The sequence below is a fragment of the Salmo salar genome, chromosome ssa06, assembly GCF_905237065.1.
Source record: "Salmo salar chromosome ssa06, Ssal_v3.1, whole genome shotgun sequence".
NCBI classification, from domain to species: domain Eukaryota; kingdom Metazoa; phylum Chordata; class Actinopteri; order Salmoniformes; family Salmonidae; genus Salmo; species Salmo salar.
In genome coordinates, this window is record NC_059447.1 from 63,713,008 (window position 1) to 63,740,260 (window position 27,253).

At 41.6% G+C, this 27,253-nt stretch overlaps 1 protein-coding gene across 2 annotated transcripts in view; it reads right to left on the minus strand.

The window, feature by feature from the left end:
* Window positions 1-20,269, minus strand: part of LOC106607809 (exostosin-1) — a 250,799-nt gene extending 230,530 nt beyond the window's left edge. Inside the window, exons 1-3 of one of the 2 annotated variants that reach the window (XM_014205174.2) lie at window positions 19,395-20,266; window positions 18,885-19,101; window positions 16,732-17,825 (exon numbers count right to left, since the gene is read on the minus strand). In XM_014205174.2, the coding sequence (XP_014060649.1) occupies window positions 16,732-17,699 (968 nt within the window). In that variant the 5' untranslated portion in view covers window positions 17,700-17,825; window positions 18,885-19,101; window positions 19,395-20,266. Of the gene's footprint in view, window positions 1-16,731; window positions 17,826-18,884 lie in introns of both variants that reach the window. The other variant, XM_014205176.2, reaches the window with a different exon arrangement.
* Window positions 20,270-27,253: the final 6,984 nt, after the last annotated feature.

Below are 27,253 nucleotides of genomic sequence, written 5' to 3' on the forward strand. Positions count from 1 at the left end.
GGTTGAACAATGGCATTTTCACATCCCATCACAAGGATGAAGGCACCCTCTGCAACAACTCCACTGCTCCACGATACCACTGTTAACTTGTGCACACAGTAGGCTACACTGGTGACATGAACATTGTCTGTTAACTTCTGCACCTCATGTGGTTTCGTATGACACATGCGTGTCCATCGGGGGTGAATATTGGATTGCCTGAGTTGCTATTTATGGGAACGGGAATATGTAGTTGTGATCGTGTAGCAGTTCATTGGGAGGCAGCAGGCAACACATATCCCTGGGATCTAGAGACAGAGTTCTCTGCTCTGCTGTTGAATGTGCCAATACACGATAAGCTTTATTTGTCACTGGTGAAAATGGATGAGAGGTAATCTACACTGATGACACACTCAAAGAGCATTTACACAAACCTGTTTTCTGCTCTGCAGAGCTTTCCTGTCCGTGCATACTTTATGACAGACTATGACCTAACAGAGTATCAGAAACAGCCAGATGGGGGGAAAAAAATATGGAACCTTGTATGTGTATAATTATAGAGATAGTTAGAGGCAATTTCAGTACTTACATCCTATAATAGAGCCTTGGAGAGGTCTGCTCATAATCTGACCAACGAGGGTATTCAGGGAACATTTAGATAATTCTGCTCTCAAATGATCCATACAATGCATACTGCGAGAGGACAATAGGGATTAGGAAACATGGAGTCAAAAACATGACACTGTAAATGGATAATAGTAGGCCGAGGGTAGTTGAGGATATTACTTTTTTTTTTATAATAAAGGGTCAACGCGCAATAAATCCGTTCCGACTAAGTTATGGTCTTAGTACGGCTCATCACCTTATATTGAAAACATAAAGCAAGCGCTCTGTGACACGACAGCATTAGTGGAACAATGAAAGTTTCTGAATCCATGCCAAAACAGCAGCTTGATGTTTTATGGCTCCACTTTATGACCAACACGTTTCAATTATGCAAAACTTACATTGCCACAAGGTTTTCAGATCATACCAAAATTAGAAGCTGCAGATTTTTTACGACAACCATTGATTATTTTGTTTATTCAGCATCTTTCCTGGATATGTTTGTCATCAATAATTCCATTGCTGTTTAGACCATGTATATACAGTGCCTTCGGACAGGATTCAGACCCTTTGACTTTTTCCACATTGTGTTACATTACAGCCTTATTCTAAAATGTATTACATTGTTTTTTTTCCTTCCTCAATCTGCACAAAATACCCCATAATGACAAAGCAAAATCAGGTTTAGAATTTAAAAAAAACTGAAGTATCACATTTACACAAGTATTCAGACCCTTTAAATCAGTACTTTGTTAAAGCATTTTTGGCAGCAACAACAGCATCAAGTCTTCTTGGGTATGATGCTACAAGCTTGGCACACCTGTATTTGGGGAGTTTCTCCCATTCTCTGCAGATCGTGTCAAGCTCTGTCAGATTGGATGGGGAGCATTGCTGCACAGATATTTTCAGGTCTCTCCAGAGATGTTCAAATCGGGTTCAAGTCTGGGCTCTGGCTGGGCCACTCAAGGACATTCAGAGACTTGTCCCGAAGCCACACCTGCGTTGTCTTGGCTATGTGCTTAGGGTCGTTGTCCTCTTGGAAGGTGAACCTTTGCCCCAGTCTGAGGTCCTGAGCAGGTTTTCGTCAAGGGTCTTTCTGTTCTTTGCTCCGTTCATCTTTGCCTCGATCCTGACTAGTCTCCCAGTCCCTGCCGCTGAAAAACATCCCCACAGCATGATGCTGCCACCACCATACTTCACAGAAGTGATGATGCCAGGTTTCCTCCAGACGTGACGCTTGGCATTTAGGCCAAAGAGTTCCATCTTAGTTTCATCAGACCAGAGAATCTTGTTTCTCATGGTCTGAGAGTATTTAGGTGCCTTTTGGCAAACTCCAAGCAGGCTGTCATGTACCTTTTACTGAGGAGTGGCTTCTGTCTGGCTACTCTATTCATAAAGGCCTGAATGGTGGAGTGCTGCAGAGATGGTTGTCCTTCTGGAAGGTTCACCCATCTCCACAGAGGAACTCTGGAGCTCTGTCAGAGTGACCATTGGGTTCTTGGTCACCTCCCTGACCAAGGCCCTTACCCCCCGATTGCTCAGTTTGGCCGGGTGGCCAGCTCTAGGAAGAGTCTTGGCGGTTGCAAACTTCTTCCATTTAAGAATGATGGCGGTTACTGAGTTCTTGGGGACCTTAAATGCTGCAGACCTTTTGGGTACCCTTCCCCAGATCTGTGCCTCAACACAATCCTGTCTCGGAGCTCCACAGACATTTCCTTCGACCTCATGGCTTGGTGTTTGCTCTGACATGCACTGTCAACTGTGGGACCTTATTTAGACAGGTGTGTGCCTTTACAAATCATGTCAAATCAATTGAATTTACTACAGGTGGACTACAATCAAGTTGTAGAAACTGAGCTCAATTTCAAGTCCCATAGCAAAGGGTCTGAATACTTATGTAAATAAGGTATTTCAGTTCATTTTTAATACATTTGCTAAATTTTCTAAAAACCTGTTTCCACTTTGTCATTTTGGGGTATTGTGTGTACAGTAGATTGATGAAAATCAATTTTAGGAGAAGGCTGTAACGTAACAAAATGTAGAAAAAGTCAAGGGGGCTAAATACTTTCCAAATGTTTTTTAAAGTAATTCATATTTAGCAGTAAAAACAATTAATGTGAATGTGCTGCAAATGTTTCACTCCACTGCCTTCATCTTCAGGGGAAAATAAGGGAAGGGCTGTTTGGTTTCTCTTGTATGAAATGTTAGATAGGTTCGATAAATTTGAATTGACAGGAGGAATTAAGCCAGAGTTTATTCCTTGAGGTGTCACTCTTCATAAAGCAGCTGTAAAGATGATTGACCTAGCAGCCTTGGTAAAATATGGAGAGGCTGGCATGTTTACTCAGTGCTCAAACCATGGCTGGTTATAGATAGAGATTCACCTTGCCAGCACCTGAAGGCCTCTCAGGACCGACTGACTGACTGCTGCCCTCCTGTCCTCCTTACACATCTCATTCATTGGTTTACTGTGCTGTACCTGGTCCAGCAAGGACCCCTGAGAACAAGGCCTTTTTAATGCCTCTGGAGAGATGTTGACACACAGAGGGAATACTACTTCCGCAGGTTTGCTAAGTACAACAATTCCAGTATGACACGCTCAAGGGTTGTTTTAATGAGCCAGGTGATTCTGTATAGCTCTCACCTCGTCCACACTGAGAGCTGTTGAGGAGCTAGAAGTAGCCCCCCCCCCCAGCATACAGAGCAGAGCTGCACTCTGCCTCCAGTATGGGTGAGTCTGACTCTCACACACAAATAAAATGTATTTGTATTTGTCACATGCTTCATAAAACAACAGGTGTAAACTAACAGTGAAATGCTTACTTGCGGGCCCTCCCCGCCAACGCAGAGAGAAATAAAATAAAGAAATAGAAAAGTAATAACACACAATGAGAAACGAAAACTTGGCACTATACACTGGGTAACAGTATGGAGTCAATGTGTGTACGAGGTAATTGAGATAGATATGTATATAAACTCAGTAAAAAAAAGAAATGTCCCTTTTTCAGGACCCTGTCTTTCAAAGATAATTCGTCAAAATCCAAATAACTTCACAGATCTTCATTGTAAAGGGTTTAAACACTGTTTCCCATGCTTGTTCAATGAACCATAAACAATTAATGAACATGCACCTGTGGAACGGTAGTTAAGACACTAACAGCGTATAGACAGTTGGCAATTAAGGTCACAGTTATGAAAACTTAGGACACTAAAGAGGCCTTCCTACTGACTCTGAAAAACACCAAAAGAAAGATGCCCAGGGTCCCTGCTCATCTGCGTGAACGTGCCTTAGGCATGCTGAATGGAGGCATGAGGACTGCAGATGTAGCCAGGGCAATAAATTGCAATGTCTGTACTGTGAGACGCCTAAGACAGCGCTACAGGGAGACAGGACGGACAGCTGATTGTCCTCACAGTGGCAGACCACTTGTAACAACACTTGCACAGGATCAGTACATCCGAATATCACACCTGCGGGACAGGTACAAGATGGCAACATCTGCCCGAGTTACACCAGGAACGCACAATCCCTCCATCAGTGCTCAGACTGTCCGCAATAGGCTGAGAGAGGCTGGACTGAGGGCTTGTAGGCCTGTTGTAAGGCAGGTCCTCACCAGACATCACCGACAAAAACATTGCCTATGGGCACAAACCGACCATCACTGGACCAGACAGGACTGGCAAAAAGTGCTTTTCACTTGACGAGTCGCGGTTTTGTCTCACCAGGGGTGATGGTCGGATTCACCCCTGGTGAGATGCACTGCAGTACCTAATGCAGCTGGTGGCCACACCAGATACTGACTGTTACTTTTGATTTTGACCCCCCCCCTTTGTTCTGGGACACATTATTCCATTTCTGTTAGTCACATGTCTGTTCAACTTGTTCAGTTTATGTCTCAGTTGTTGAATCTTATGTTCATACAAATATTTACACGTCATGTTTGCTGAAAATAAACGCAGTTGACAGTTTCTTTTTTTGCTGAGTTTATAACTAAAGAATAAAGTGACTAGGCTACAGGATAAATAATAAAAAGTAACAGCAGTCAAAAAGTCAGGGCCAAAAGCATCAATGCAGATAGTTAAGAAGTTAACGAAATAGCTACTTGGATTAACTATTTAGCAGTCTTATTGCTAAAATAAAAATCATTTTTTGTGCTCATTTTTGCACGCAGAAATATGTAGGTTATTGTGTTTGTTTAGGAAGTATTGAAAATGACTTCAGTAATGCAATATGTGACTGTGATGTGGTTGTCTTACCGGTCTTCGTTAAATGCACTGACTGTAGGCCAAGTCACTCTGGATAATGACCTAAATGTAGATTGATTAAGCGGGAGGATGATGAGACCTACACAATAGTTTTTTTTATGAAATGCTCCACACATATTTCCCGCCCCCCAAAAACACTGTTTATAACTATTCTTGCACTCCCCGTTCCTGTGGACTGTTGATCCGGTCCCGAACTTGACTCTAGAACTTCACTCCCATTCCTGACAGAATCCTGCGGGACACGCAGGAGGACTGTTCCCATGCCAACCTCTATCCTGGATGGCAGGGATCTCAGCACCAGTGATGCACTAGGCCGTACACACTACAGTCTGTAGCGCCTTGCGGTCGGATGCCAAGTTGCCGCCATACCAAGCAGTGACGCAGCCATTCAAGATGCTCTCAAATGGTGCAGTTGTGGAACTTTTAAAGGCTCTGAGGGCCCATGCAAAATCTGTTCAGCCTCCTGAGGAGGAAGAGGCATTGTCATCCCCTCTTCATGACTGTGTTGGTGTGTGTGGACCATGATAAATCCTTAGTGATGTGGACACTGAGAAACCTCAAGCTCTCGACCCACTCCACTACAGTCAATGTGATGTGTGGATGGGGACGTGCTCGGCCCTTCGTTTCCTGTGGTTCACAATCAGCTCCTTCGTCTTGCTGATGACGAGGGAGAGGTTTTTGTCCTGGCATCATACTGCCAGGTCTCTGACATCCCTATAGGCCGTCTCATCGTCATTGGTGATCAGGCCTACCACCGTCGTGTTGTCAGCAATCTTAATGATGGTGTTGGAGTTGCGGCCACTCAGTTGTGGGTGAACAGGGAGTACAGGAGGGGACTAAGCACACAACTCTGAGAGGCCCCCATAAGTGTGTTGTTGCCTACCCTCACCACCTAAGGGGCGGCCCGTCAGGAATTCCAGGATCCAGTTACAAAGGGAGGTGTACAGTGTCATGGTCCTTAGCTTAGTGATGAGCTTGGAGGGCACTATGGTATAGAACGCTGAGCTATAGGCAATGAACAGCATTCTCACATAGGTGTTCTCTTGTCCAGGTGGGAGAGGGCAGTGTGGAGTGCAAGAGAGATTGCGTCATCTGTAGATCTGTTGGGGCGGTATGTGAATTGGAGTGGGTCCATGGTGTCTGGGATGATGGTCATGAGCCATAACCAGGCTTTTAAAACATTTCATGATGCTATGGGGTGATTGTCATTTAGACAGGTTACATTGGCGTTCTTAGGCACAGGGACTATGATGGTCTGCTTGAAACATGTAGGTATTACAGACAGGGTTAGGGAGAGGTTGAAAATGTCAGTGAAGCCACTTGCCAGCTGGTCAGCGCATGCTCTGAGTACGCGTCCTGGTAAACCGTCTGGCCCTTCGGACTTGTGAATGTTAACCTAAAAGGTGTTACTCACATTGGCTACAGAGAGCATGATCATACATTTGCCCGGAACAGCTGGCACTCATGTATGGTTCAATGTTGCTTGCCTTGAAGCAAGCATAGAAGGCATTTAGATCGTCTGGTAGGCTCGCGTCACTGGGCAGCTCGCGGCTGGGTTCCTCTTAATAATGCGTGATAGTTATCAAGCCCTGCCACATCCAACGATCGTCAGAGCCGACGTAGTAGGATTTGATCTCAGTCCTGTATTGACACTTTGATGATGGCTCATCGAAGGTCGTAGCGGGATTTCTCATTAGCGTACAGATTACTGTCCCGCTTCTTGAAAGCAGCAACTCTAGCCTTTTAGTTGTGTGCGGGTCAGCCATTTATTCACCCGCACCCATCCGCAATTGGTAATAACCCATCCGCACGACTATATGTGATAATATACTATAAGTGAAAATCTGACGCACCCGGACCTAACCCGCTAATATAGAGAATGTGCTCTAGGCTACAGTCAGACAGCATAACAATTTTGTTGTCTCTACCTTCTTGCTGTTGTCTGTGCCCAATAATGTTTGTACCATGTTTTGTGCTGCTACCACGTTAGGTTTCTACCATGCTGTGTTGCTACCATGCCTTGTTGTTGTCTTAGGTCTCTCTTTGTGTTGTGTTGTCTCTCTTGTCATGATGTGTGTTTTGTCCTATATTTTTATTTCATTTATTTTTAATCCCAGCCCCCATCCCTGCAGGAGGCCTTTTGGTAGGCCGCCATTGTAAATAATATTTTGTTCTTAACTGACTTGCCTAGTTAAAAAAAAAGGTTAAATAAAAAAAGATAAGCAGAACCTCGAGACTTCCTTAATATCAGAGCTCACGCCCCAGCTGATGTTAACAAAGAGACACACACCAAGCGCATGTGCACACACACACACACTTCACGGTAAGCTCGACACCTGTTGTATTCGGCAAATTACATTTTATTTGACACATTTGTTTTACTATACTTGTGGAGACAATTGATTTATATTTAAAAATCCTACTTTCCCTAACCCCTATGCCTAATATAGCCTTTTTCTTGTGTGGACCGACGAATTGTCCCCACTTGTTCGAATTGTTCTTGTTTTACTATCCTTGTGAGGAATTCTGATCCCCACAAGGACAGTAAAACCCAAAAAACACTCACTCACATATTCGCAGGTCCAAACCTCTTGATCCTTAAATGTAATCAGCTCACCTTAACTGCAGTGAGTGGCACATGATGCTTTGCCTCTTTAGACCCACTTTATTTTGACATGAAAGCATACATGCACTAATTGTTGGAGCCAATTTGTGTGCCTTGATGAAGTAGTTTAGGATCAAAGTATCCCGCTTGTTTGCTTTTCTCAACATTTATAAAATGGCTCTAAAATTACACTCGATAGTGCATTTTGCATTTTATCAACATAAAAGGTTGGCAAATGTTAATTGGATAGTGCTTCAGAATGCCAAAAGTAAGAATTGGAATTACAGTATGTTATTATTTTGCATTGAATTGCATAAAGCATATGGTATTGACAGTTCTCTAAATTATACAAACTTGCCCAAGTAATTCACCAATCACAACATAGAAATAAAAAATATAAAAAAGCCTGGCACTTGGCTGTCCAGATGGGAAAGAGCGAGAAAAAAAAAACCCGTGATTGAGTCAAGTCCCATTCCTCTATTACTTATTTGGAGTCAAGTCGAGGTTAGGGCTGGGCGACACAGTATATCGAATTCATTTGATTAATTCTAACTCATGTTTTAGAACGACATTCAAATGCCTTTGTTGCAAGAATCAAGACCCCTTACAACAAAGATCACTTCCTCTCTGACTACAAGCAGTTTCAATTCACTATTTTCATTTGAGGTTTGGTCCAGAGTCAGTCATATGGACGCCGAAACATTATTTTACTGTAATGAATAACTTTTTAACGACACCTTTTTTGTCTCTAACGATACCCTTTTTTTTGGCCACAGACTTATGTGCTGTCTGTCTAGTAGTTTGCGTTTTATACATTTTCAAGAGCATAAAAAGACGCATTTATGTAAGTAATTGGCAACTCGTTCTCATTCTGAAAGGCTGGGTTGTTCAAACAGTTGGAGACAGAGGAGGGTGTATTCCTAACAGTTCAATTTGTTAGCAAGCAAATAGAGCCAAGTTGGCTAGACTTTATATACACTGAACAAAAATATAAAATGCAACATGTAAAGTGTTGGTCCCATGTTTCATGAGCAGAAATAAAAAAAGATCCCCAAAAATGTTCAATAAGCACAAAAAGCTTTTTTCTCTCAAATGTTGTGCACAAATGTGTTTACATCCCTGTTAAAATGAACATTTCTCCTTTGCCAAGATAATCCATACACCTGACAGTTGTGGCGTATCAAGAATCTGATTAAACAGCATGATCACTACACAGGTGCTCCTTGTGCTGGGGACAATAATAGGCCACTCTAAAACGTGCAGTTTTGTTATACAACACAATGAAAACAGATGTCTCAAGTTGAGAGAGCGTGCAATTGGCATGCAGACTGCAGGAATATCCACCATTGCTTTTGCCAGAGAATTTAATGTTAATTTCTCTCTGCCTCCAACGTTGTTTTAGAGAATTTGGCAGTACTTCCAACCGGCCAGCCCAGGACCTCCACATCCGGCTTCTTCACCTGTGGGATCGTCAGACCACCACCTGGACAGCTGATGAAACTGTGGGTTTGCACAACCGAAGAATTTCTGCACAAAATGTCAGAAACCGTCTCAGGGAAGCTCATCTGCGTGCTTGTCGTCCTCACTAGGGTCTTGACCTGACTGCAGTTCGGCGTCGTAACCGACATCAGTAAGCAAATGCTCACCTTGGCCACTGGCACGCTGTAATTCTGTGCTCTTCATGGATGAATCCCGGTTTCAACTGTACGAGGCAGATGGCATGTATGGAGTCGTGTGGGCGAGCAGTTTGCTGATGTCAATGTTGTGAACAGAGTGCCCCATGGTGGCGGTGGGGTTATGGTATGGGCAGGCGTAAGTTACAGACAACAAACACATATTAACACTTTCAAAATCCAGTTAAAATTGCTACACTATAATTTTTGGAGATTATGGAGTTAGTCGAGATGGCATCATATCCACTTGACAGAAAACGCAATTACAAATTTTACAGTACAAAGCAATCCAGGTCTTTTCATGCACTCCTTGGTTTTTGTTGATCAAGTATTGATCTTGACGCTGATATTCTCAACTAAAAAAGGTAGAAGGTGATTGTCAATCACTCAATAATAATCATCTTGCTACCTTCAAGGTGTTGAGTCAGTACAATAGTCTCATTAAGTACATAGGACTTGCATGAGGAAGCACCAAAATAAGTCTTTCCAAAATTTCTCAAATCATATTCGTACCCCAGTCAGTGTGGACGTCTCCTAAGCCAATAAGCCTTTGCAGCTTGTAGTTTGTCTTTAAAGACCCTGTAATGAACCCACATACTGATAAAGGGGCAATTCCACAATAATGTAATTATGCTTTTATGTATGCCAAACAAAAAAAACACTGATTTCAATGTTTAACAAACCATATAACTATGCACAAGGACTACTTTTAACAATTTCCACTGAACATTTTACAAAAATGAATTTAGTGGAAAAACTGTGCAGATGCAGACTTTGGTAACAGAACTACAATAAAATATCTCTCAAGTTATGCGACCACGTTTTCCATAAAACGCTTAAGGACATTTCAAAAATGTTCTACTTCATAATCTCCAGCACCACCCCAACATGTGAAAATGGCACGTTTCCATGTCCGGTAGTAAAAAAGATTAAGAATCATAAGTGTTTCCAATGACATCAACCAATTAGTAAGCAATACCTACTCAAAATTGGCTAAAATCACATGCTGCACACCAGTGATGTCATTGGAAACACTTATCTTTCTCTATCTTTTTTACTACAAAACATAGAAATGAACCATTTTCACATTTGTTGATGTTGGGGTGGTGCTGGAGATGATGAATATGAAGTTGAAAAATTGAGAAGTTTCCCTTTAAAGATGCGCTCCGAATTAGGATTCAAAGATCTCTGCAGAAAAAACGGGGTGTCAGCTATGACATGACACCTTGAGTTTGAAAAAAAATCTATTTTGGTTACTGAAATACAGTAAGGAATTACGGTAATGAAATTACGGTAATGGAATGACATCATGGGTCCCTGATCTGTTCTACACAGAAATGCATAATTATGGATATGAATGTCATTCTCCTCATGTTTCATAAGTTGACATCACAGTGCAGCACAGTAGAGTACAGTACAGCAGAACAGAGTTCAGTAAAGTAAATTCAAGTATAGTTCAGTACAGTACACTGTACTCTACTCACTGTGTTTTACTGTACTGTCCGACTGTATTGTAGAGTGTACTGTAGTGTGCTACACTCAGTCCTGTACTGCGCTATCCAAACTTGTGAAACATACAGTGCCTTCATAAAGTAGCCATACCCCCTGACTTCTTCCACATTCTGTTGTGTTACAGCCTCAACTCAAAATGGATATATTTTTTTAAATGTATATTAAAAATAATCTCGCCCATCTACACAATACCCCATAATGATGAAGTAAAAACATGCCTTTAGACATTTTTGCACATTTATTGAATAAAAAAAATATATAGGTTTCACACCCTGAGTCAATACGTGTTAGAATCACATTTGGCAGCGATTACAGCTGTGAGTCTTTCTGGAGCTTTGCACACCTGGATAGTACAATATTTTCCCATTATTAAGTTCAGAATTCTTCAAGCTCAAATTGATTGTTGATCATTGCTAGACAACAATATACTTTCCAGCAGATTTAAGTGAAAACTGTCCACTCAGGAACATTCACTGTCTATTTGGTAAACAACTCCAGTGTAGATTTGTTCCTTGTGTTTTAGGTTATTGTCCTGCTGAAAGGTCCCAGTGTCTGTTGTAAAGCAGACTGAACCAGGTTTTCCTCTAGTATTTTGAATGTGCTTAGCTCTATTCCGTTTCTTTTTTTGTCCTAATAAACTCCCCAGTCCTTAACGATTACAAGCATACTCATAACATGAAAGCATACCCAGAGCATGAAAATATGGAGAGTGGTACTCAGTAATGTGTTGTATTGGATTTGCCCCAAACATAACACTTTGTATTCTGGACAAAAACTGAGAATTGCTTTGCAACATTTTTTACAGTATTACTTTAGTGCCTTGATGCAAACAGGATGCAGGTTTTGAATTTTTTTTATTCTGTACAGGTTTCCTTCTTTTCACTCTTTCAATTAGGTTAGGATTGTGGAGTAACTACAATGTTGATGATCCATCCTCAGGTTTCTCCCATCACAGCCATTAAACACAAATGCTCATTAAACTGTTTTAAATGTCACCATTGGCCTCATGGTGAAATCCCTGAGCAGTTTCCTTCCTCTCTGGCAACTGAGTTAGGAAAGACGCCTGTATCTTTTGTAGTAACTGGGTGTATTGATACACCATCTAAAGTGTCATTAATAACTTCACCATGCTTAAAAGGATATTCAGTGTCTGCACCAATAGCCACCCTTCTTTTGAGAGGCATTGGAAAACCTCCCTGGTCTTTGTGGTTGAATCGGTGTTTGAAATTCAATGCTTGCTGCTGAGGGACCTTACAGATAATTGTATGTGTGGGGTAGAGAGATGGGATAGTGTTTAACAGGTTTTTTGAATGACTATTATTGCACACAGAGCGAGTCTATACAACTTATGTGACTTGGTAAGCAATTGTTTACTCATGAACTTATTTAGGCTTGCCATAACTAAGGGGTTAAATACTTACTGATTCAAGACATTTCAGCTTTTGATTTTTTACAAAATTTATACACATTTCTAAAACCATATTTCCACTTTGACATTATAGGGTATTGTGTGTAGACCAGTGACACACATTCTCAATGTAATCCATTTTAAATTGAGGCTGTAACAACAAATGTGGAAAAGGTCAAGGGGTGTGAATACTTTCTGAAGGCACTGTATTTATTTAATGCCCAAAATGTTGCGTCTATTTCTGCAGAATAGAAGATTCTCAGTTTTTCTTTCAGCTGTCAACTTACGTCTCAAAGATCTGCATCTTTGGCTAAAATATTAAGATTTACTGTGTCAGATATATGCACAAAACAAAAATATAGAGCACTGAATGTGTAGTCTGCAGTTGTCCATTGAATGTAAGCCAATTTTAGTGCAGGCGTCGACTCCAGTTGTCCGGGGAAAAAAAACTTGTTATGAAAGGGAATTGAGCATCCCTGCTTGGTCTTTAAGTTGCCTTTCTCAGGATAAACCAGACAGAAAGTTAATTACTGCACATCTAGTACACCTCTGCAATCGGGTTAGAACTGGACCTCAGACAAAACTAGACCACAGGAAATATCATTGTTCTGCTATATCAAATTGAGATGTTAGTTCAACAGCATGAAAGACAGTTGGAAATAGAGACATGACCAAAAATTTTTTAATAAATTGTCTTAATGTTTAAACTGCAAATTTTTTTTTCATCGGTTTCCTGCTAAAACTAAGAAAAATTCAGATAATTTCACGTGAATTCACAATGCTAAATATGGTCCTACTGTGACCTACTGCATAGGATTGCTAGTGGGCAATGAAGTTCTATCTTCCGGACAATGGCGCTCACCTTACTGCTGTCCCCCACCCACTCTGCTAGGTGCCACTCCATGTTTTCAGTGGTCAGTACATGGGACTTTATGTCCAACTTCTCATCAATACGATGGCTCGTTGCAGTGACGTATGACAGCATGTTCATAGACGTCCAACAACCTGATGTTAACGCCGTGTATGTTTTTTTTTGAGAGATCGCGCTTTGTACTTGCAGAGAAATCATTGTACAATTTGGTCACCCGGGCCATCACAGTTTCCCGACATGGCACGTTGTAGTCTGTTTCTAGACATGCCATCAGGGCATTGAAGACGACATGCTCAACCTTTGACAACGGCTGCATACCAACCGATTCTGTAATGAGCGCTGTGATTTTCTAACTCTGTCCCTTATCGCACTTCTTTTGTGTGAAGCCGTCTGTCTGTTGTTGCTGCCAGAAACAGGTTTGGGTCTCACGGTGCGTCCGTTTCCGATGGTTAAGCATTGCACCTGTACTACCATTACCGTACCTCAATTTCAACTCGCAAAGTTTGCATTTCACCACCTTCTCATTTAACTTCTCAAGGATTTGGCATACAGGACTTCGCTGCTGTCTCTTGCCATACTCTGCCCTTTTTCCACCGACGATGACGTGCAGAGCGCTTTATGTCCGTGGCAAATAAATTGAAAGATGCACATCTCCTCCTATTTTCCCCTTTATGATGATGATCGGGACCTGATAGTGGTAGTTTTGATTTTGTTAAGAATTTCTTTTATTTATTATTTTTTTTGATTTTTGTTTATGGATTTGTTTCTTAACGTTCCCAATTTTGTTTAAATGTCTATAGTCTTTCCAAGGCCTCTTACAATCCATTCAAACAGGTTTGTCATGTAACATGTGTTTACAGTAATAGCAGGAACTAGTCTAGACCTTTTCACTGCTAGCAAGGCTGGGGAACAACATGTTAAATTGTAGTCTGTAATTAAAACACTGTCGGAGGACCGTTACTCGCATGGCTGGTGATGGATCTGCAGAAAGCACCCAACAGTGAGAAACTAATTTAGAGCCTATCTATACATCTTATCAGCAGGGTCTCTCTAGCCTAAGGCTGAAAAGAACAAGGACCAGACAAATAAATCTGACTGGCTTCTGAGACGCACAAGCTTTGATGACTTCTTCCACACCATTTTGATAATGAAATAAGTGTCATGATGTAAATCTTCCATGTTAAATAGGAACGTTGCGTCCTCATATCTAAACTGTGACTGAGACACGTGGGCCTGTCGTGTGGGGTTCTTGGGGATGTTATCGCAGTATAGTGAAATCATCTGACTTCAATCCATGGCTGCCCAGCACAGGGTGGGATCGTCCTCGATTCCTCAGCCTTGGTTTAATTCAATTGGTAGCCAATTATTGACTCTTCTGACTGAGGCTTTGAAATCCCCTTCAATTTTATTCACACAGTGAGTATTTTCAAGTGGGTACCTTGTGTTGCCCACAATGTATCTGTATTGATATACAAAATATTGTGGAATGTTTTGTAACTGTCAGAGTGTTATTTGATATCTTTGGTTATCAATCTTTTGGATTTCTACTGTAGGCCACATCTGTTTCTCTTCAAACAGTGCTATTCAATCTTTCTCTTTGTGAGCTTGAAGATATTTTTAAGATGGAGGCAATCTGATGTTTAATATTACCGATTTCCAGATGAGCCCAGCTGTCAAAATCAAACAAAGTTTTGTGATATGATTTGGCACAGAGCCTGAACTGTAATAAAACCCCCCTAAAAGATCTAACAGGATGTGTTCCACACTTCAACTATCTGACCATTCTAAAAACACCTGTGGGACATTCATTCATACTAATAACCAATGAGGGCGAGCCAGGCAGTGAAATAACAGTGAGGGCTGGAATGTAAGTTAAAAATGTACGTAAGACTGAGCATTACCAGTGATAACATTGTCTTCACTGCACAAACATGCCCGTCCTGCAACAATGGCAAGCGGGGAAAAACCCAGCCATACAAAACAAATCAGGAGAGCCTGATACAATGGGAGTCAGTGCTTCCCATGTCGATCCAGGTTAAATGAGGCAAGTTTAAACAGTCACATGGTTTCGTTTTGGGGAATTTAATAGCTTATTGACAGCACCCCCCGTTGATTTGAATGAAACCATCCATACATATTTGCCCACTGAAGGAGTGCTCAGAAATTTACTTTTTGGACCGGAATGCCAAAACATTCCAGAGATAAAGGTGCTTAAAATTGACCCATTTTGAAAACCCCACCATACCTATAGACATGCATGTTGTTTTCATCACTGGAAAAGATAAACGGTTGAGCTTGATATAATTTAAAAGCTTACAGTGCTGTCAAACTATTGTATTATTTCTTGAAAATAATGTTTTGTAATAGAAACTGTCATATTTAAACCTTTAATGTCAATCATCTTAAAACACATATACTTATTTTTTTCCCTATTTGCATATGTTGTAGTTTAGACCGTATTTCACATAATCTGAGGTTTTTGTGCCCGCCATCGGTTAAATCAACATGCTCTTGAATACAGGGTGGGTGTCATGTTTTGGCTGATAAATGTTCTAAAAATGGGAATAAAATTGAAATTTCAAACTTTCAAAATGGTACCACAAAGATGGTTGGATGTCCACACATCAGATAACGTTGACTTGAATGGGAATATCTGTTGTTTTAAATGATACTGTCAATCCTCCATAGGAAACCTATTGAAATGTAGATAGAAAACGCATTACCATTCAAGTTGCCATTTGAGGCTCGTCTTTGTGGTGGCAATTAGATGTTTCAATACAACAAAAATGTCAAATGGTGTACCAGCTAAATTGCAGTGCTCTAAATGGATAGGTCCATTCCATAAATGATTTCCATGATTGAAGTGACACCCACCCTGTATTCAAGAGCACGCCGTGTCTGAACTGATGGCGGGCACAACACAAAAACCTCAGATGATGTGAAATACGGTCTAAGCTACAACATATGAGAGTATGATTATTTTTTTTAAACATGTTTTTAGATACATGCCGATAAAAAAAATAAGAGTGTGTAAAACTGTCAAGGCAAAGGGTGGCTACTTTGAAGAATGTCAAACATCAAACATTTTGATTTGTTTAACACTTTTTTGGTTACTACATGATTCCATATGCGTTATTTCATAGTTTTGATGTCTTCACTATTATTCTACAATGTAGAAAATAGTCAAAATAAAGAAAAACCCTTGAACGAGTAGGTGTGTCCAAACTTTTGACTGGTACTGTACATTCCTGTCATCCTGAACTCCTCTACCCGGCCCATAACGTTTTGCTCAACTGCTTACAAACTCCTTTCATTTGTCTGCTGTTGATGCCGAGTTGTTATGCAGCGAGGGTTTTTTTGTACACAGATCTCTCAAGTGTGTTGCACTGTGCTTTTACTCAGGCTGCAGAGCAAAATAATATAGTTTGACTCTATAGCAGACTAGCAGTACTCTCATGGGTATTCTAAAGTATTTTTCTTATTTTAAAACAGCATCACACCCAACCTGTAACAAACAAACCTGCTTTAAAATAATGGTAGATACTGTAAACTGTAGAAAGATATGAAAGTAAAACTGGATGCAAACATTGAGAGGAAAAACAACGTGTCAGGATAATCCAACTAACATGGATGAGCAACTGTACTTTGATAATATCCACAGCGCTGCTAGGAATGTGTCATCCAGAAATAGGGATTAACCCCTTGATATGTTGTGTCAGACTGTCAGTCTACATCTCGTGCTGTAGAGTGAGAAACATACCATTTTGAAATACGTGAAACCAGCGAAAGGACATACAAGAGGGGAACTTACTTGGAGTATTCTTCATTGTCCCGGTCGCATCTTGCATCCTTATGCTTTTCCCAGTCCTTCCCATGCTTGCAGGTGGTCAGTAGAATGATATCTTCCCCATTGTGAATATGATATAAAGCATTTCTGGTTTCTGAACCGATACCAGTCAGATACCTCTTCCCTTTGAAAACCAGTAAATATTTCCTTGATGGAGGGACATTTTTGAGTGTCAAATAACCCTTGTCCCCTCCTTTTTGGGAATGGTCTTTTGAAAACAAAGGAATGGACACATCAAAGTATGGCCTAAAATTATCCATATCAATGCTGGCTTTGGCCAAAATGGCCTGGCCAATATCAAAGCCCAGCTCCTCCGTGTAATATGGCCAGGTGCCAGAGTAGAGGTTGAAAATGAGGTGGTTCCTCCCGTCATTCCACGTTGGGAGGCTCTGTACTTTAGCCTTGACATTGTGAATGTACTGGCTGGACAGCTGGTCCCGGTCCAGAGTGTCAATGCCCAGCACATACAGACAGGCCTCGTTGACGTCTGTGGTGTGGAAGCGGGAATCCTCGACAGCTGTCAGGATCTTCTGGTAGCTCTCAGACACCGTCTCCCCCTTCAGCAGGGGGTAGACGTACACCTTGAACCCCCTCTGGCAGCGGCTGAAGTCGAAGCATGTGTCCATGCGGCATCTCCTGCTCTTGTAGATGTTGTTGCGGATCTCCCGCCTCTCCCTGGGAGAGGTGTGCTGGTGGTGGAGCAGAGGGCTGTCTGCCTCCTGCTCTCCGTCCTCCAGGTAGGTGTTGAGCGGGTGGGTCCACTCAGGCCAACGCTGTCTGAGCAGGCTGAGGCCGGGGCTCTGGGCGACTCTGAAGAGGTACTGGTGGTGGTTTTGATGATGGAACTCCCCAATCTGAAGTCCCCACAGGTAGGCAACCAGAAGAAGACAGGCCCCTAGAGACACGACCAGGTACCTCTTCTTGGCCTGCATGTGGACAGTAGGGCTGAAGATGATGGGAACCGAGGCAGGAGAAGGAGCAGGGAGGACGTGGGGGTCCACACTCAACCCACGGGGCTCACTCTTATCCACAGGTAAGCATGCTGCTGGTCTGAGTCACTGTGTGCACAAGATAGAACAGAAAGCGTGAAAATCACGTTATAACTGGACTCCGTTTCAGATAATCAGAGATTACCATTATGATGGATTGCAGAGACAAGAGATGCATTTGGTATCACTGACAGTGTTTGCTTCTTGTTTTACAGCACATTTGAGACAAATCAATATTCATATTGTCTGATGATTAGAATCAATGGTTCCACACTAGCTACAGATTGGTCATATCACATTATCTGGTGTAACAAAGATTGTTGGTATCCATTATTGGCCATTAAAGGTTTGCCTATACAAAATCTCACCACATATTTTTCAACTACCCTTGTATTTGCAATACTATCTTCATTCTCGATTCAGCCAAAAATGTCAGTGTCCAGTTGCAGATGGTGCGTTTGAATTTAGAAAATGCTGTTCAAATAAATAAATGTTGTGCTTCATGAAGTAGTCCAATGTGTATGCCACCATCTTGTCTATTTCAAATCTTCTCTCATTGACTGAGACAGGTGACCATCATCGAGACATGCAGCCCTTTGGGGTGGACCCACCTGTCTCAATCAATGAGATTTGAAATAGACAAGATGGAGGTGTACACATTGTCGGATTACTTCATGGAGCAAAAATAATAATAATAATACATTTTTTTAAATAATGGAGCATTTTCTAAATTCAAAACGCACCACCTGCAACTGGACAGGACATTTTAGAAGATACATGTTTGCCCGACTCAAGAACGAATCGCCAATAACTGGTTAGTTGAACAATCTCTGGCAATGTTTTGTATAGGCAAACCTGTAACACCCAGTTATGGATCACAAAAATGTTTCCTTCTAACACATTATCTGATGTAACAATCTGTAGCTAGTGCCACACCAAAGCAATATTGTTCAGACACTTCCACCCATGCGCAATTAGCCTGCGGGGACGAGGCTAACGCCAAAGCAATTCGACAAAAGTCTAATAATGAATTATTTCAGGTCACTCATTATCAATTTCATTCAACTTCGAAGGAAAACCAAATGTTTGGTGAATTAAGTAATGTATCAGTGAAAACATGTGCCCTACCTTTTGTAACAAACACCTGCGATACTGTTGGTTTTCGAAGCTTCCAGCGTTGATTGATGCCCTCTCACCCGGATGAACACGATGTAAACACAGCATCCTAAATGATCCGAATAGCTTTGGGGCCACTTAACTAACAGAAATCATTATTCGTGTGGATAAAAGCCAAAGTTGGAGAGGCATTGGAAGCCATCCGATGAAGGGTCACTTTTTTCCTTACCTAGAAAGTAGAATGTGGTACTTTTACATCATATCCCAGAGAAATCATGCAAAATACTGTTATTTAATTCTCAAGGGCCTCTGAGTCGCACTTCTTGATGAACATGTCATCACTTGCGATAAAGGTCACCTTCCCATATGGGAGACTCATTCCATGCTCATTACATTTACCGCTAAAAGGTATTGTTTTTATCATAAGCAATTGATCGAGTGTATTTCCATAAGCAAGCCCCCATATGATTTACTTAGAAACCTATATTTTCTGTGTTCATGCAATTTTATAGTGGTGTTTACAGCGGTTTGCTGTCATCTTTGTGTGCGTCGGACTCCGGCATAAAAGTTTCCGAGCAAAACACTAGTTTCCAAAGTGCGCTCTTAACGCGTGAATCCGAACCAGTGAATCTAGACCCGTCTCTCCATACTTCTCCGGCCCGCGTAGACTGGCTATGTCAATTCCAATCGCTACGATTGTGGATCATACAATGCATTGGCACATTCTTCGTCTGATGACAGTCCATGATTATGTCTATCCAACTGAGTCAGATTCACAAAGCGTGCATGAATTTCTACTGAGATTTATTTATGGGGTTATTTTCTCAATCTCTATAAATGCACGCAGAAATAATGAGTGACAGTTCAATAAATCCACATGATCGTCATTTTAGGGATCCCATGTAGACTACATCCACTTGCTCCCGATTAGATCGTAGATAAATGATACACAGTCCGTAAAGTTAACCGTGTGTGTGTCACCTGAACGACACGCGCCTCAACAGTCGGCAGTCGAGCACAGAATCTTGCAACGATCACGCGTCAAATCTACTCCAAAGTAATGTAGTGCGTCAAGCTGCAATCTCTCCGTCTTTCATTCACCGGGCTGTGAACCACTACGAATACAACCACAGTTCGCAGATAGGGGCTCATTCTACATATTCCACGGGTCCTGTGGAGTTTACGAATCCTTCTGCATCCCCCTCCACTCTCATTCAGAGCTGAGGACCATGCGATGAACCTCCCACAACGAGAGGCTGCGCCTCCGACCGCGGTTATTGGTAGAGGATGCGCGGTGAGCAATGGAAATGGATGGTGGAAGCGTCGATCATTTCAAGAGGCGTTGGCAGCAACTATAGCTATTCGATAAGAAAGCATGCTATCAGAAGTTGGTGGTGTATGGTAGTCTACTCATGACGTGCCCAGAGCCCCTTTTTGTATCAGTCGCCCATATTAACTATTTAGGGGTGTGCTTGAAATATTGCAGATGCACACCTGCACATGCGTTTTTCTATCTCAACCTTAACAACATATTCTATGATGTCTTCCTGTAGCTATAGCCTATTTGAGTGAATCCGGAATGCACAGACTGAGAACTAGATGTTGAGTAGATGATTCAATGGCTGATTCATAATGATGATGATAATGCATAGAAATGTGTGATAATAATGTAATAACTCTGTAATATGGTCCAGTATGTCATCGTTGTAGTTCGCTATGACTTTAGCAACACCCCATGCTAGAGATTTACTTGTAAATGTGTCACAAGCTTGACAGCTTGTAGTATGTGCTCCAAGCTTTCAGGGAGGTTATAATGCATTTCCAAATCTTTTAAGCCACGAGACATTCAGCGGGATTCATTGCAAGTCTATTAAATAAACCATAAGGAGATCTGGGAATGCCACATGTATAACATAGTGAAAGTTAAACGTTTTTATTTAGCATATTATTGACACTTAAAGGATGACTAAAGAGATGCTGACCTTTGCTTGATGCCATGTTATGCTCGCTGGATATTGTTCTATAATTTTTATTGGATTTCAATATTGTTTTTTGATTTATTGGTAAGTGTACTTTAACAGTTCAACTTGTTACAGCTGGCTTCATTAGATACACAACGTGTTTATACAGGAAGTTGCTAATGTTGATTCAAATAAAGATTGTTAGATTAATTGATTGCTCATGATGCATGGTACTTTTGAAGAAACTATTCAAAATTGTCATTCTGAATTATAATTCTGAAATATAATTAGAACAGTTCATTTAAGCTCTATCAATTAGTGATAGAGGTGCTAAGAGTACGTTTCACGTATCAGCTCAAATGCAATAAATGATGCCATCTTGTGGCCTGAGATGTAGCAAAAAAAAATCTATGCATAATTCAAAAAGCCTTGGATCACTGTCCTCGTGAGTGTAACTGTTGGTAAGCGAGATCAACAGGTGGTAAATTAATTATTGTCTATTTTTATTTATGTTCAAAGGTAATGTATGGCAGAATCAAATGTACATGCATTGAAATCTGTACAAGCGGACTTGAACATCTGTTCACAACATGTAATAACACTCAGTTGAAATCGATCCACATAAAATAACACTGACTTGCAAATTATTTTTGCATGAAATGTGGTAACTTGAGAGTTCTATTTAGTGCCTGAATGATACATTTTATAATATTCTGTGTGCTCAAGTGAAAATCCCATTTTACTTTTGCATTCTGCCCCACGTATGGGTTCATTGGGCTTATCAAGCCATGACCACAGGCACAAGGGTAGGCCATGCACCACCGCTATGATGCTATGAGGGAGCATTTTGTCAACACTTACAGAAAGAAGCTGAATCATCTCCGTTCTGCTCTACTGAGAGGAATACTCACTACTGCCTTTGGGTCTAAACAACCACCACTGTTGTGAATGTTCCCCTGTAGTGTTGCATTGGAAGGCTGTTTATGCTCACACTGTTTCCTCAACCTGTCCATTATGTGTGGCCAGCAGGATTTCCTCATTGGTCAAAGGTCTCAGCTGTGGCTGCTAGCTGACCCTTAACTACCCCATCTCCCTCCAATGGGATGATAGCATCAGCCGTGCCTCAGAGCTCTCAGGAACTGGTGCTAAGTGACCATCAGCTGACCTGAAGATATATATTGTGGCAGGTAAACTATAGTACAGAGGTTGGCCCCAAGGGTTATACAGTATATGCTGGCCGTCTGGGGTGCATGTTATACGCCCTGATGGCAGAGCAGTGGCCCAGGGACAGTAGGGATCAGCCCACATGGGAGCTCACCATCCTCAGGGCAACAGAGAGCTCAGTGGAGCATCTCAGCTCTATCAGTAACAGCTACAGGTCAGCGGAACCGCAAGTGGGTTTCAAGACAAATCAGGTGCTATCAAATAACAAATACCCACAGTATTTGTGCACAATTACAGTACTTGCTGTTTGTCCAAGTGAGTTGATTCCATTGATCTAGATCACAACTGTGAATGAAAATAATATCCAACAAGACGGAATTGTCTTGGTTAAGAGCAATTAACTATTCACGTCAGGCATAATGTCTCCATAAGTCTTTTAATTCAGAGGAATAAATATTGTATACATACATCAAGAATGCAAACACAGCAACAGGGTATTGGAGTGACGAATGAAAGTCTGTCCCAGAGCCATATACATTAGTGTATTCAGTATAAGGCAGTGTGAAAGCCTGCCAGCCGTCAGGTGCTGTTTAGGAGCTGATCGAAAAATATTCAGTGCATTGTTTTTGGGTGGTTTATTACACAGAGGCCATACATCATTGTCATCTTGGTGTCCGTGTTGGACCTGCATGTTTAGACAAGCTCTGTGTGTCAATCTGTAGAGCAGTGTCCATTCACCAACATGTTATAAGTTCAGCTCAGTGCTACTCATTCTTTCTGCTTTAGAATGCTCTGTGAACAATTTTTTCATTTTTGAGATTTTACTGCAGGAATGCACTACCTACCTGACTGAAAATCCTTTAGTTATTATTGTGTAATTCTTATGCAACTGTCTAGGATATTAAACCACACCATTAGCAATTCACATATTTGGCTCATTCTATAATATATACATCTGTTTCCACAGCCGCTGTATCCTTTCTGGCAAATATAGTCCTCTATCATCTGGTGAGGAAATCATGTGATAAAGCCTGTACCAGCTTCCTCCTGGTGCTTCTCAGCAACCCCTGGTGACAGTTGAAGGTTTCAGGTTTTAATACTGTCCTGAGAACAAGCATTGACACCCTCTAGGTTCAGAGGTACTGTATGTGATGGACATCACCCGGAGCTCGGTTCATAAGAAAATTATTATTCTACCCCACTGTGCCCGTGTCTTCCAGCCATACTGATAAGGATGTCCTAGGGGGTGACCATTAAAACATACCTAATGAGAATGTATCTGTAAGGCAGGATTTGGATCCACTTTGGGATTATTTTTTTTTTGTATCACCCAAGCACAGTGCACATTCAGTACTGCTGCCGGATGAGAGAGCCTTGTGAAGCTTCCTCTCACCTGTGACAAAGTGCCCACATTCATCCCTCCTTCACTCTACACGAATAGGGCTTTGAACGTGTCCCCCATGAACGGTAATGCTGGGAAGGTCCTGTTTAATCAGGTCATGGGAGGCTGTAAGCGAGGCAGATTGCCAGTGAGATTCCCATAGGTGCAGGGACACTAGCCTGTGGTCTACCTGCGGTTGATTCTGGATTGCTAACTATATACTCTGTGGGACAGTGAGAACAATTTTCCCTGCAAACAGTCCTGCTGGCCTAAAACCTGACCTTGTTGCTCTGATACAATCCGGTGAAATTGTGTTTACCTTCAAGATAAGCAGGACTGGGTCTTGTAAGAATTTTGAAAGGGATTTACACACAAAGTTTTAGATAGGCCTAAACTTAGAATATATATTTGAATGGTTATGGAATGTGCTGCAAGGCACATGATATTGAAGTCAAGAAAAAAATACAGTGCAGCATGATCTCACAAACCCACTGCTCGAGTCTTGGTTTTTTACAGTCTTGAAAAAAATGTCAAGCAAACAATAATGGATAAATTGAGAATGATGCTGTCTTGTCTCGCACAGTATTACAGTGCAATACCCATATTTAATGGAGGGGCAAAAGACTAGACTGTTTTGGAAACTGTAAAGCAAGACAAAGTACTGATGTTTTAAACTGAATTACATATGGATTGAGGGGCCTTTTATCAATGCGGTTGTTCTGTTGAGATTCCTCTGGCAGTCTCCTGGGTTAACAGATTATTAAAAACAAAGTAGCGATTTGGGTCCTGTGTGTCTGCCTCAGTCTTGACAAAATAAATATCCCTCATGAAATATTGATCCACCTTCCCAACTCCTTTCCCATTAGCTGTATAAATAATTTCTGAAACACAAAGTTATCAGAGTACACATACGATTTGAGAGAGAGCAGACAGAATGTTGATGAGATGTTCCAAGAAAACATGTCTTTGATTCATTAAGGCCTCCTGGAGTCAGGTGAGGATGAACCACTTCAAACTCCATACAAAGATTGAATTCATCAAAACAACACTGGTTGACTCACTAATGCACTATGTTCATTTCATCTCTTGCCGGCTACTTGTTACATCTGCTCCTGCCACGCCCTCTACTGCTCATCCTGTGTCTCCTTGACCTGCCGTCACTCCCCCAGTTCTCTCTTCCTCTCCCTCTCTCTGTGTGTGTGATTTGTGTGGGCGGAGACAGGTGTGCTGGAGTCAGAGCAGATCCCCACCAGCTGCAACCTGGTCCATAATCAAGAACTCTACAAATACTCAGTCTTGTCACTTCCACACTGCCAGATTGTAATCTCTGCTCAGTCAGTCCACGTTTGTAGCTGTTTGTTACTATCTAGATCCTGTTGTGCCTGTTTTCCTTGCCTGACACAGTTTTCCTCTCTGCTACAGTTCTGCCCGCTCTGACTCTGGTCCCTGTCTCCAGTCCCACATCTCCTCATCCTGCTACTCTGCCCTGGATTCCCCACTCTACTGCTCCCATGGATTCCCGTCCAGACCTGCTTACCCTGTCCCAACCCCTCTCGCTCCAGCCTCAGCCTCCGCACCTGGATTCCTGCAACCCGCCCCTTGCTTCCCCTGGCCTGCACTCCATCTCCCCCGTGTTTCAATAAACACCTCGGTTACTTCATCCCAGTCTCCTTGTCTGAGTCTGCTCTTGGGTTTCCTTGTTCCACTCCGCGTAACACTACTTTTTGTTAAAAATCACATTCGACCAGATGAGTTCATGACACCAACATGATTGGACTTTTTCATTTGATAATGGTGCCTTAGGATGTAAGGTATCCCATTTTAAATGTATCTGGCATGTCATTTACACTGACTGTGACAAGTATCTGACTGGTCAAAAGTAGTATTGCTACTGCCCCTATTTTCCTCTGCATTAAGAGGTGTGATATTGTCCTCTGAAAGGGATCAACTCATACACCTGTCATGTTATTTGGTGCATTGTAAAAAAGATCCACATAGTTTTGGGATTCTTGATATACTGATAGGAATAGTTTTCACTCTCAGAAAAGAATTTGACTTGCAAGAATTCTATTTGAAATAGTGATGTAAAATCCAAAGACGTTAACTGAATCAAAAATCGAATAATGTAGCACATATGTCTAATCTGATGTTCCAACCTGTTGAATTCAGGTAGAACATTTTCTCAGTTATGTTTATTTGTTTCAATGACACATCCAGCCAGTCAGCCACACATCATAAAATGAGAAAATATCCAACAGCCATCTGTGGCCACTTCGGTAGTTTCTTTTGTTTGGATACTTGATTAATGGTTTTTGAGCGTAAACATCAGTGAAATAATGTGCTGTTTTGTTTGACGGCCATCTGCTTGTACTCAAAGTTGTGATATTCCCCATAATTAAGCTCAACAACATCTAGGCTAAACCCACTTGATCCAGAGAGTCTTCCAACAAACAGTAGGGTGGAACAGGTAGCAGAACATCCTATCGGGCAAAGGATGAATTCATACTCAGACATACCGCTTGCTGAAGTGGGGACACACCCAGCGATAGTCTGTCCTATCTGTGACTGGAGTGCAGATTACATGAACAGAGTGGTTTGAAGACATACAGTACATGCAGAATTGACAAGCTGGTTGTAATGCCACACTGTCATTTCTCTAGTGCTCTACTTTAATTGACCTTCATAGTTCAAACCCCAGAATGTACTCTAAAAGATTGGAATGCATTAGTACACCCTGCCGGCTAATTTAGCACTTTAAAGACTGATGTTTGATAGCACTAAAAACAACACATCTTTGTCGTAACCACATGGATGCCATCAGAAATGGAAGAACAAGCAAAGCAAGTAAACTATATTATGCTGAAAGTAAGGTAAAAGTGACAGAAAATGTGATGTGTTGCATTTGTCACTGAAAACCTTGCAAAATTGGATTTGAGGGAGTTGGGTTATATAACTGATTTATATTATTTACACTGAATAAAACCACCACAAGCATAAACAATACATCCTCTATTATTTTCCAATGATAAACTATTCTGGTGCTAAAAATGCATGCCTCTTCTCAGGGTAGCTTTACTGCATTATGAGGACTTGGAGAGTGTATGGATGCACTGAAGCTGTGAGGTTACTGCATTACATGGAGGATCAGGGTACTTCTCGCCTCTGTTGCGCAAAGGGGCCTGCTGCATTTCAGCCATGGTGTAAATTGATTTCTCGTGTTGCCACCGCTGGTGCCATTGGGGGAGAAGAAGCGCCATGTCGAGGAACTCACAACATATTTGGGTCAATCAATAAAAAGAGCAGAACCAGCTCTGAATACTGTCCCTCGAGTGGTGTCCTTTAGCTCTCCCAAGAAAATGTCAGAGTACACCAGGGCGCGTTCCTCGGTCGAGGAAGTCTCAGCTGGTGCAGTGAAATATCAACCATCAAGACATTTCAATGCCTGATGACTCCGAAAGGTCGCTAGTTTGAATCCAGGGTCCAGGGTCGCTGTTGTAATGGCTGACCCTGGCCGTGACCCCACTCTCCGAGGGTGTCTCAGGGGGAGTTGGGAAATGCAAAAAAACACATGCATATAATACACACTTGTACAAATATGACATAAGCACCCAGTAAATTATTATTATTCAAGGTCCAGCTACATTTAAACTAGACATGATTTTGGCAATAACCTAAGATTTGAAAATGGATGTGATTTTAATCAATATGAAATGGACAACCACCAAATCAATCAATAACAATGTCTGTATAAAGTATATAGTGAGTGTAAATGTCACAAATGCTCTTGCACTTTTCATAAGTCTATGAATTTATTCTGAGTAGTGGCAGCACTTCAGTAATTGTACTGAACGCCTACTGAAGATGTTATCTTACTT